General features: G+C 46.6%; 2 protein-coding genes across 2 annotated transcripts; both read right to left on the minus strand.

The window, feature by feature from the left end:
* Nucleotides 1–223: 223 nt before the first annotated feature.
* Nucleotides 224–2600, minus strand: LOC135812561 (RING finger protein 151-like). Its single transcript, XM_065325887.1, has 4 exons — nucleotides 2120–2600; nucleotides 1647–1704; nucleotides 1118–1234; nucleotides 224–384 (listed from the first exon to the last, which is right to left on the minus strand). The coding sequence occupies exons 1-4, from the start codon at nucleotides 2470–2472 to the stop codon at nucleotides 358–360; spliced, it is 555 nt and encodes a 184-aa protein (XP_065181959.1). The 5' UTR covers nucleotides 2473–2600; the 3' UTR covers nucleotides 224–357.
* A 3373-nt stretch (nucleotides 2601–5973) lies between these two features.
* On the minus strand, nucleotides 5974–8913 carry LOC135812562 (testis-specific gene A8 protein-like). Its single transcript, XM_065325889.1, has 4 exons — nucleotides 8055–8913; nucleotides 7675–7732; nucleotides 6957–7061; nucleotides 5974–6091 (listed from the first exon to the last, which is right to left on the minus strand). Exons 1-4 carry the CDS (start codon nucleotides 8783–8785, stop codon nucleotides 6065–6067), a joined length of 921 nt encoding a protein of 306 aa, XP_065181961.1. The 5' UTR covers nucleotides 8786–8913; the 3' UTR covers nucleotides 5974–6064.
* Nucleotides 8914–11897: the final 2984 nt, after the last annotated feature.

Raw genomic sequence — 11897 nt, forward strand, 5'->3', positions numbered from 1 at the left:
TCACGCGCCCAAAGATTTACCCAAGTGGGTCCAGTGTCATTAGGATTTTCCTGTTCGGGATTTACCACTATTCAATAAAGGACACAACTTTATCCTCACGCCGTGAAAACTTAGACGTTACAGAACTATTGATTTGTTAATATTGGATATACCCATGCAATTATCAACAGCCATCCTGCTTTCATTGCATGCAGGGCAGACAGTGACAATACCATTTTCAGGATTGACAGTTTGAAACTTTTTATTGAGACCAAACTTAGGTCCAGGGTCCCCTGGACACATGTTGAAAAACACGGACACATGTTGAAAAACACGGTGGGGTGAATGTATTATGCATGCATGACTGTACATGTACATTTAACTATGGTCCCGAGTGACGTGTGCCTGCAGGGGGTATAATATGTATACGCACATGCACACACGCAGACACAAACATGTTCAACATAAACAAACTCGTTAACACAAACAACGAACAACGTACAAGAGAGAGTAAAATGAGAGAAAAAGGAGAGAGAGAGAAGAGAGAGAGATAGAGAGAGCGAAGAGAGAGAGAGATAGAGAGAGCGAAAGAAGAGATATAGAGAGAGAGAGGAGAGAGATAGAGAGATAGAGAGAGAAGAGAGAGAGAAAAGAGAAGAGAGAGAGAAAAGAGGGAGAGAAAGAGAGAGAAAAGAGAGAAAGAGAAAAGAGTTTGAGAGAGAAAAGAGAAGAGAGAGAGAAAAGAGGGAGAGAAAGAGAGAGAGAAGAGAGAAAGAGAAAAGAGTTTGAGAGAGAAAAGAGAGAGAGTGCTAGAGAAAGAAAGACAGAGAGATAGAAAGATGGAGAGCTAGAGCTAGAGAAAGAGAGAGAGAAGGCGAGCTCTAAAGAGGGCTAGAGAAAGAAAGATAGAGAAAGAGAAAAAGAGAAGGGAGACAGAGCTAGAGAAAAAAGAGAGAGACGGAGAGCTAGAGCTAGGGTGAGAGACGGAGAGATAGAGCTGGAGAGAAAGGGAGTGGTAGAGAGAAACAGAGACAGCCAGATAGAGAAGGATAGACAGAGAGAGAGGGAAAAAGAAAGAAAAAGAGATAGGTAAGAAGAGGGAGAGGAGAAAAACCATACGGAGAGCAACTTGACTTACATTGTACGAGGATAACGGGCCTGTCCACGTGCAGCCGTCCACCTTTCTCTCACACATAATTAATAACTCTCCAATACGGCCCTTCACGCTTCCATCTACCTCCAACTGCATATTTGACTGGATGACGCCAAAACAATACCATATATCTAAACTTTAAAATGTTCCCAATGGATGGGTACATGCATAGACAAGATTACGTTTAATTGTACGAGACTTTGAGGTCGGCAGGTTTCAAGAACGTTTGCGTGTTGAAAACGCAAACTTTGCGCGCGGCAAAAGTACATCGCTTTACAGTACACGTGGAAAGCGTCACTGCCAAGTAAATGACCCCATTGGACGCTGTGGGTTTTGCAGCCACTCACATTCTCTAATCACGCACCAAATAGCTGATATTTTAAATTGCAGTGAGGCAACAGCACAACAGGTGTGCGTGTGTGAGTTTGTGCGCATATGTGCGTGTGCGTGTGGGTGTGTATGTGGGCGTGTGCGTGGGCGTGTAAATGTTCTATATGTATATCAAGTAGCTTACGTCTCCTAGCACATTCCAAGAAAGCGATCCTCTGTCCATTGGGCACTGCTCCTTGCGCCTGTGAAAACAAAGTTACCAGAAAATACACAGAGAACACAGAAGACACACACACACGCACAACACAAAAGCAAAACATACACACGCACACACACGCACACACACGCACACACACGCACACACACGCACAACACACACGTGCTTTCATGTACATGTACATACACACTCACACTCATACACACGTACACACATACACACGTACACACATACACACGCACACACATACACACGCACACACACACACACACACACACATAATTAACACTAACCAGTCGGTACACGGTCTTGTTATCATGAACGCTCTTTGTCTGGTGGGAGAGAGTAATGCTGTGCGACCTTGCCATGTGGTTTCAATAATATACGTGAATGTGTCCACATCGTCATGCAGAGAGTTTAATTCCAAACGTGTGACTTACCTGAGGACTTCGGTGATGCAGCTGTGGCAGAAATGATGGCCACACCTTACCACACGCATGGGGTGGCGTAACACCCCCCTGCATACTGGGCACGTTAATTCTGGGGCCGGAGGCGTGATGAAAGCCTCCTTGTCGAAGCCACCCATGTTGTTTGACGGCCATGTCACCATGGCCGTGTATTCGTCAGGATACGGTGCGTTTTCTGCTGCTTTTTTTTTCTTATTTATTAATGCTGCGGTTGCTTCTGCAATTAATTCTACTTCTTCGGTTGTTCTTGCTATTAATGCTAGTGCTGCTTCTAGTGCTTCTTCTGCTGCTGCTAGGGCTGCTGCTTGTTCTGGATATTCAGCCATCGTGAACCTGTTACCTAGAGTGCTGCTGGTCCTGCTGGTGTTGCTGGTGCTGCTACTGGTGCGGCCGCTGCTTGATCTGAAGCTTCAACGTTACACTGTTTGGGTTGGGAACGCTGCCATCAAATGGATCTTCTCAGGCGTTGGTACAGCTGATATGAAGGCAATCACCTGCTTATATACTGGTGCATACATGTCGTACATTCACCGGTATACATGTACATGTACCAGCAATTCGTCTACGGAGAGTTGTAGTTGTTCAAGTATGATACTCGACACCATGATAGTTGTACGTGCACTGGATCAGTACAAATCCGTGGAGCAATTGTGAAAACCTAGCACCGTGCGTATCGGTTATGGTATGGTTGGGTTAAGGAATATACATGTATTGCTAACAAGAATGAACTCTCATATTTTCATAATCATGGCATGTGTTTCAAATGAACATGAATTGACAGCAATTTTGCAGACAACGCGACGAGCAACAAGGTCTACCATTGTCGTCCGAGTCAAAGTCCCCACAACACTCAACGGAAACTAAGTTTGTCGCTCCATCCACTTGCACCACCATGCTTTCCTGGTCCTGGACAACACACTACTGAAACTCCCAATCAACCTGCCCAATTATCTTCATTCCTCTCAGGGCTTTCACTTAACTGACACTTCATGGTGAAAATGCTAGCTGAGCTTTGGCAAGTCTGTAAGCAGCATTCTCCAGACATAATTTCAATTTTTGCCTACTTCAAGTATGTGAAACGTGGCTGCCAGCTGCCATAGACATCTAAATTCTAGGATTAATACACGCCAAACCGTCTGGACCGCCCACCTACGACCTGCTCTGGTAATTTGCCAGCAAGAGGCTATGGCGGTGTTGGTACTCTTGTATCTGACAGGTCGTTCATCTCCATCAAGCGCCGCTTCGACCTTGACCGTGGCACTATGCCGGAATTTTGAGTTTTTCCGGCCTGGAAAGCTTGTCAGTGAGGCGCAAGAACTCTTAAATCATGTCCAGAGGGCCAGCATAGTGGCAGGAGTGTGTGGTGAAAATGTCACTCAAATCCATTGAGAGACACCAAAGTTAAGGCTGGAAAAACCGCTACCAAGCAGGACTTGAACCAGGTGCCTCTCGTATCTCAATCATTGTCTTTGACCAACCCACTGTGGCTGAAGCTGGATAGGTGCATAAGTATTAGCGTAAAAAAGCAAGGCATTGTGGTTACTAGTTTTGCTTTCAGAGTGCCTCTAGCCGCCTATTTAAACGTTTCTTCTCCATCGCTCTATGGCGGATATACTCGGTGTGGCAGTAGAAACTTGCTTCTTATTCCCCCTGCTATTGCTACTCACTCGCGCAAGCGGATGACGCATGCAAGTGCTAGGCTGTTTCATTTTAATACTTTGCCCCCGGGAAATAGATGCATTTCAAGCTTGCCAGTTTTCAAGCCCAACGCCGTGAAAGATATATCACAAGGTTTACTATAGACCTGGACCATTGATACTCTTATTATAAATGGAGGATTGTCTCCTTTACCGTCGGCATAGTAAACAATTTAATGGGCTTCTGCCGGTCCAGGAGCTGGTACTTCCTCATCCATCGTGTCAATACTGCTACCTCCAGTGCTGCAGGTCTTCGTCGTCGGATAGTATTGCTATTATGAATGGAGGATTGTCTCCTATACCGTCGGCATTCTACACAACGTGATGCGCTTGGTACACAGCGACATAGGCTTCTGCCGGTGCTGGAGGTGGTACGTCCTCAGCCATCGTGCCGCTGTTTCTGCCTCGAGTGCTGCTGGTCCTGCTGGTGTTGCTTGTTGTGCTCCTGATGGTTATGCTGCTGCTACTGGTAATACCGCTGCTGCTGGTGCTGAAGCTTCCACCTTGCACTACTTAGGTTGCGGGAACGCCGACATCAAACAAATTTCCTGATTAGACCATTGATGCTCTTGTAAATATTTCGTACTTTTCTCTCCCTCCACTACTTATCCCCGCTCCTACCTCTCACACACACTATTGCTTTACCGAAGTGTCATGAGGATTTTGCCTCTTTGCGATTTATCACTACTGTAGACCGGTTAATTTTAGCGACTATTAATTTAAGCGTTCTCATTGTCAACCGGTTAGCGACGTTTTATTTTAGCGATTTGCGGCGATTTTACTCACGGATTACCAGTGCACTACTAATGTCTCAATGGATTAGCGACTTGAAACTTTAGCGAAAATGAGTAGAGCGCTAAATTCGCTAGGGTTTTTACATCGCTAAAATTACCCGTTCTACAGTATTCAATCAGCGGGCTGTGTATCATTGCTTCATCGATTTCCGTAAGGTCTTCGATAAGGTTTGGCACAAAGCGCTATTCAAGATTATGAGAGCGCATGGCATCGAAGCAAGAATTGTGGACCTGATTGAAGCGCTTTACGCTACTACTGAAGCTGCCATCGTTGTTGGATCCACTATCACCGACTGGTTCACCACGTCAGTGAGTGTCAGGCACGGCTGTTTACTCTCGCCTTGTCTGTTCAACGTATTCCTGGAGTACATCATGTATGACGCTTTGGGGGAGTTTGATGGGTCAGTATGTATCGGCGGCATGTGCGTGACCAACCTCCGTTTTGCGGATGATATAGATCTAATCGCATCGTCTGTGGAAGAGCTGATGGACCTGACCGAGCGCGTGGATACGAGTGCAACAAGACTAGGCATGCAGATCAATGCTTCCAAGACCAAGTCAATGGCAGCGCCGGAGGGCGGTGGTGATCTGGGGTGCATTCAAGTAGGCAATGAGCGAATAGAAGAGGTATCCCAGTTTAAATACTTAGGTGCCGCAATCACGTTGGATGGCAAGTCCGATGTGGAGATAAGCAGACGCTTAGCACTAAGGAAGCAAAAGATCATTGAGCTTCAATTCATTTGGAAATCGCCATCACTTTCTTTGCCAACTAAATTTCGTTTTGTTAGGTCTATTGTGCTAGCGACTGTTTTATACGGATGCCAATCTTGGACATTATCTGCCTCATCAATGAAAAAAATGTCATCCTTCGAGATGAAATGCTTCCGTCGACTCTTAGGAGTAACATACCACGACCGGCGTACCAACCAATCTATCCTGGAAGAAAGCAATGACATTATCGGAGCAAGGATGCGGCAAGCGAACGAAGTCAAGAAATTTAAGTTGCTATGGTTTGGCCATGTTACGAGACATGACGTTTTCTCCAAGCCCTTTCTGCATGGATCAGCACCTAGATGTCGACCGAGAGGAAGGCCCGCGACATCTCTCATGCAGCACACGATACATACATACACAGTATTCAATAAAGAACACAACAACTTCATCCTCACGCCATGAAAACGTAGACGTAACAAAACTTTTGATTTGGTTATATTGGATATACCCATGCAATTATCAACAGCCATACTGCTTGCATTGCATGCAGTGCAGACAGTGACAGTACCATTTTCAGGATTGACAGTTTGATATTTTTTATTAAAACCAAACTTAAGTTCAGGTTCCCCTGGACACATGTTGAAAAACACGGACACATGTTGAAAAACAAGGTGGGGTGAATGTATTATGCATGCATGGTTGTACATGTACATTTAACTATGGTCCCGGGTGACGTGTGCCTGCAGGGGGTATAATATGTAAACGCACATGCACACACGCATACACAAACATGTTCAACATAAACAATTTCGTTAACACAAACAAAGAACGAACAACGTACGAGAGAGAGAGAGAGAGAGATAGAGAGAGAGAAAATGAGATAAAAAGGAGATAAAGAGCGAAAGAGAGCGAAGGGAAAGAGAGCGAAAGCGAGGGAAGAGAGGGAAGAGAGCGAAAGCGAGCGAAAGAGAGGGAAGGAGAAGAGAGAGAGATAAGAGAGAGAGTGAAGAGAGAAGAGAGAGAAGAGAGAGAGAGAAGAGAGAGAGAGGAGAGAGAGAAGAGAGAGAGGAGAGAGAGAGAAGAGAGAGAAGAGAGAGAGAGAAGAGGGAGAGAGAAGAAAGAGAGTAGAGAGAGAGAGAGAAGAGAGAGAAGAGAGAGAGAAGAGAGAGAGAAGAAAGATTTGAGAGAGATTTGAGAGAATGTAGAGAGAGAAAAAGAAAGGGAAATAGAAAGAGAGAAAGAGAGAGAGGGCTAGAGAAAGAAAGACAGAGAAAGATAGAGAGACGGAGAGCTAGAGCTAGAGAGATAGAGAGAAGGCGAGATCGAGCGAGCCAGACGGTTAGAGAAAGAAAAAGAGAGAAAGAGAAAGAGAAGGGAGACGGAGCTAGAGAAAGAAAGAGATGTGAAGCGAGAGAGACAGCTAGGTTAATAGACGGAGAGCTAGAGCTGGAGTAAGAGGGAGTGCTAGAGAGATACAGAGACAGACGGAGAGAGAGGGAGAGAGACAGACAGACAGAAAGTGACAGAGAGAGAGACAGAGAGAAAAAAAGAGATGGATAAGAAGAGGGAGAGGGTAAGAACTATACGGAGAGCGACTTTACTTACATTGTATGAAGATAATTGGCCTGTCCACGTGCAGCCGTCTACCATATTCTCACAGGTAATATTTAACTCCCCTATACGGCGCTTCAGGCTTCGATCCTGTACCAACTGCAGATTTGAGTACATGACACCAAGACAATACCATCGATCTCAACTTCAAATGTTCCTAAGGGAAGGGTCGATGCGTCGACAAGATTAGGGTGAATTGCACGATACAGTGAGGTCGACAGGTTTCAAGAACGTGTGCGTGTATGGAAGGGGGGGGGAGGGGGGGGACATACTGTAAAGTGAGGAATTTTCGCTATTTTCGCTACCAGCAAACTTTCGCGAATACATATCACCGCAAACTGCTCTGTGCATTGATTTTTGACTGTACCCAATCCAATTGAAGAGATTAAATCGCGAAAGTTTCTTGCCGTGAACCGGCGAAATTCTTGAAAACGCAAACTTTGCGCGCCGCCAAAGTCTATCGATTTACATTACACGTGGTAAGCGTCACTGCCAAGTAAATGACCCCATTCGACGCTGTGATTTTTGCAGCCACTAACATTCTCTCATAAACCACCAAATAACTGATATTATGAATTGCAACGAGGCAACAGAACAGCACAACAAGTGTGAGTGTGTGTGTGTGTATAATTATGCGCGTGTGCGTGTGGGTGTGTATGTGGGCGTGTATGTGGTCGTGTAAATGTTCTTTTTGTTTTTTTATATAACTTACATCTTCTGCCTCCCCCCAGGACAGCCACCCTCCGTCCAATGGGCACAGCTCATTATGCCTTTGAAAACAAAGTTACCAGAAAATACACAGAGAACACAGAAGACACACACACGCACAACACACACACACACACGCACAACACACACAGACACGCAAGCACAACCGTGCATAAATGTACATGTACATACACACGCATACACATAAACACATAATTAGTACTAACAATAACCAGTCGGTACTCGGTCTTATTATCATGAACTCTCTTTGTCCGGTGGGAGAGAGTAATGCTGTGCGACCTTGGGATGTGGTGACCACAATAGATAGACGTGAATGTGTGCACATGGTCATGCAGATAGTTTAAGTCCAAACGTGTGACTTACTTGAGGGCTTCCGTGATGCAGCTGTGGCAGAAATGATGGCCACACCTTACCACGAGCATGGGGTGGCGTAAAACCCTTCCGCATGCTGGGCACATGAACTCTTGTGCCGGAGGCGTGATGAAAGCCTCGCGGTCGAAGCCACCCATGTTGTCTGACGGCCATGTCGCCATGGCCGTGTAATCTGACCCAGATGGTCCTTCTGCTGCTGATATTACTGCTGCTGTTGCATCCTTTATTGCTGCGGCTTCTGCTACTGCTTCTCGTGCTGCTGCTAGTGCTGCTGCCAGTGCTGCTGGTATTGCCGCTGCTGGTGCAAGTGCTGCTGGTATTGCCGCTGCTGGTGCAAGTGCTGCTGGTGGTGCAAGTGCTGCTGGTATTGCCGCTGCTGGTGCAAGTGCTGCTGGTATTGCCGCTGCTGGTGCAAGTGCTGCTGCTCGTGCTGCTGCTACTGCTGCTGCTGCTGTTCGTACTGGTCCTACTGCCGCCGGTGGTGGTGCAGGGGATGTTGCTGGTGGTGAATGTCCTCCTTCATCGTCGTCGGAAGAGACCACAATGATTGGAGGATTGTCGGCTTCACCGTCTGGTCCTGCTGCTGGTGCAGGTGTTGCCTCATCCTCATCTGATAAAACTAGTATCAGTGGTATAGGATCTTCGGAAAGGTTCACAAAGTGATGTGCTTCGTACACCACGCCATCCTCTGCTTCCTGTGTTGGAGATGGCACTTCAGCCATCGTGCCGCGATTTTCTTGAGTGCTGCCGGTCCTGCTGGTGTGGCTGCTGCCACTGGTGCTTCCGCTGCTGGTTCTGAAGATTCAAAGTCACACTGTTTGCGGTGAGAACGCTGCCATCAAATGGATCTGCTTAGGCTGCGGAAACGCTGACATCAAGGCAATCACCCGCTTATATACAGGTGCATAAATGTCGTACATTCACCGGTATACAGGCAATTCGTCTACGGAGAGTTGTATTTGTTCAAGTACATGTATGATACTCGACATCATGATAATTGTACGTGCACTGGATCAGCACAAATCCGTGAAGCAATTGTGAAAACCTTGCGCCGTGCTTATTGGTTATGGTGTGGTTGTGTTAAAGAATATACATGTATTGCTAACAAGAATGAACTCTCATATTTTCATAGCATGGGTTTCAAATGATCATTAATTCCCGTAGCTATGCAGAAGACGTTACTTCAGTAACGTCTGGCGCTAGCCAGGGTCCACACAGCTTTAATTTGGTGTTTGTTTGTGTGTTTGTTTGTTTGTGTCACGCCTGGCGCTATCCTGTATCTATCCCGTACTGTACCGTACCAGCAAAGACAGCTGGCCACAATATTTTTGTTTGTTTCTGCGATCGACATGCCTGGCGCTATCCCGTACCTGTCCCGTACCATCAAAAGTACGGTACCATCAAGAGAATGAGCATATATGCGAAGTGTATGGGGGGGGGGGGATGCATTCAGTGCAGTAACATTAAATTTTGTGTGGATTTGTGTGCGAGGCCGAGATGCCACTAGCAGGCTGGCTGGGTCGCCTGTCGACCAGCCCGGAAATCGCATGTAGGCCGATAGCATAATAACAAGAGTACATAACCCCCCAGAGTGTGCAACGCCTGATCCAGCTCTGCATAGGGTCTTGGTCGAGCGGAATCGGATCTTTGCGTCATAATACCGTACACATCCGAGGGGAACCCGGGAAGTCGCGGGTACTCTTGGATCAAAAACAATGGTGCCCTGCCTCGAGACCGGCTGGTGTGAAGTGTACGCATGACATCAGAAGATCCGATTCCGCTCGACCAAGACCCTACACAGAGCTGGATCGGCGTTGCACACTCTGGGGGGTTATGTACTCTTGATAATAATTATAACGTATATACAGTCACTCAATCTGCGGACAGCATGATGTTTCGTTCTTTTTGAACTCATCAGCGCAGCACAGAGAAAATGAGGCCGAACCTGATAGCAATGAAAATAAAAATTTCCAATCAGGCCCGAACGTATCTTGCCAGAGTGCTCAAACTGACAAGTCAGTCATGTAGATGTATAGCAGGGAGTCATATTATGTAAACGACTCCCTGCTGCATGGGGAGATTTTCTGGAAAGAAATACGAAGTAAGGAGACGAGTAAATGCAATCAGAATGGATGTTAGTTGCCGTCAGTATTATAATAATAAGAAGAAGAAGAACGCCCGTGATCGGCAGAGTCAGCGCCGGTCCCAGGAAACGTCAGGACAGACATCCCGTCGACTCCAGAACGCCCGTCATCGGCAGAGTCAGCGCCGGTCCCATAGCTATGCAGAAGACGTTACTTGTACTTCAGTATCTCATTGAAACGTTTTTGCAAAACAATGATGTAGCTAATCAAAGGAAAAAGCATTTCCATCAGCTCTAACAACATGCACGATGAGCTAGGCAACAAAGCATAGCGCAGGGCCCTGAGCTTCCAAGCTCTCTCGTTCCCGTAGCTATGCAGAAGACGTTACTTTTTGTTTGTTTGTTTGTTTCTTTTATTTGAATTCGTTTAGAGCACAGGCACATCTGCCTTTCCACCCGAGGAAAACCTCCGGTTCCTGCTAAGAGCGATTAGACTATTATGAGAGAAGGAAATATTAAAAAGAATCATAACATAATAATGCCAAAGCACAAAGTATGTACATAATTCAAATGGGTGGGTGAATGTGTAAGCATGCAGTGGAGAACACACAGAGAAACACATGCAGTAATGTGTAGGCAAGGAAGGAGCGCGGTTAACACTGGTTACAAAATTTAATTACAATAATTCTGTTCAGAGCCAGTTTAAATGCAAAAGCCGCACTGTGGAGGCGAATATCACTGGGAAGGGCATTCCAAAGAGTGCTTCCCACAAATGTCAATGAATGACGACCGGAAGGTCCAGGAAGGAAAGGCAATTGCAGTAGCCGCTGTTCCTGCCCTGGAGCACTTCGGCGATCATCTCGGGATGCTTGGCCTGTATTAGCCGTCAACTGAAAGTAGGTGCAGAAAAGAGGACTTGCAAGATCATGTAGGCAACGGAAAACGAAAAAACAAAACCTTGTAGTGAAAAATGTGAGCTAGGGATCGAATAGATCAGTTCACGAGGAGGGGGCTGGGGATGCACGGCTGGAGAGTCGGTGAATTGCACGATATCCGGATTTGCTGGATTTGATTAAACGATTCTGCAGCTGCTGTGTCAGCGACGGGAAAAATGGATTGGATGCATACGTTAGTCGTGCTTGCACGATGACAATGTACCAAAGTCTGCGGGCTGTTATGTACAGAGATCGCCCATTGCGCCATAGCTGGCTGAAGGCGACTGACGCCTTCTGCAGAACACTGGAGACATGTGGCTGCCGTGATAGCTGGCTCAGTGACGTCTGGCGCTAGCCATGGTCCACACAGCTTTAACTCCCAACTTACCCAACAACAACAAAGGCAATAACTGCAGATCACCTTGTCAAATGTTACGCTAGGGGAAGTGGAAAGCACCAGATGCCTAGGAGTCGTTGTCGACAATAAGCTGTCCTTTGACCAACACATTAACAATGTCGTCCGGAAAGCCTCACGGAAGATCGGTATACTGCGCCGATCTTTCCACCAGATGAACCTGTTTGCCCGCCGTACTTTCGTTGTCGGTGTTATTCAGCCTGATCTATATGCTCTCCCTGTATACATTTCGTTTATATCCGCACCCTGTACCAGAGGACAAACTCAACACTACTTGGTATCTCGATCCTGGTAGCCCGCTGGGGTCTGTTTGGGCACGTGCTGCGGCTGGACCAGAGTGCACCGGCGAACCTGTCAATGTGCTCCTATTTCAAGCCATCCACTGAGCCTACCTGGAGGGG

The sequence above is a fragment of the Sycon ciliatum genome, chromosome 3, assembly GCF_964019385.1.
Source record: "Sycon ciliatum chromosome 3, ocSycCili1.1, whole genome shotgun sequence".
Lineage (NCBI taxonomy): Eukaryota > Metazoa > Porifera > Calcarea > Leucosolenida > Sycettidae > Sycon > Sycon ciliatum.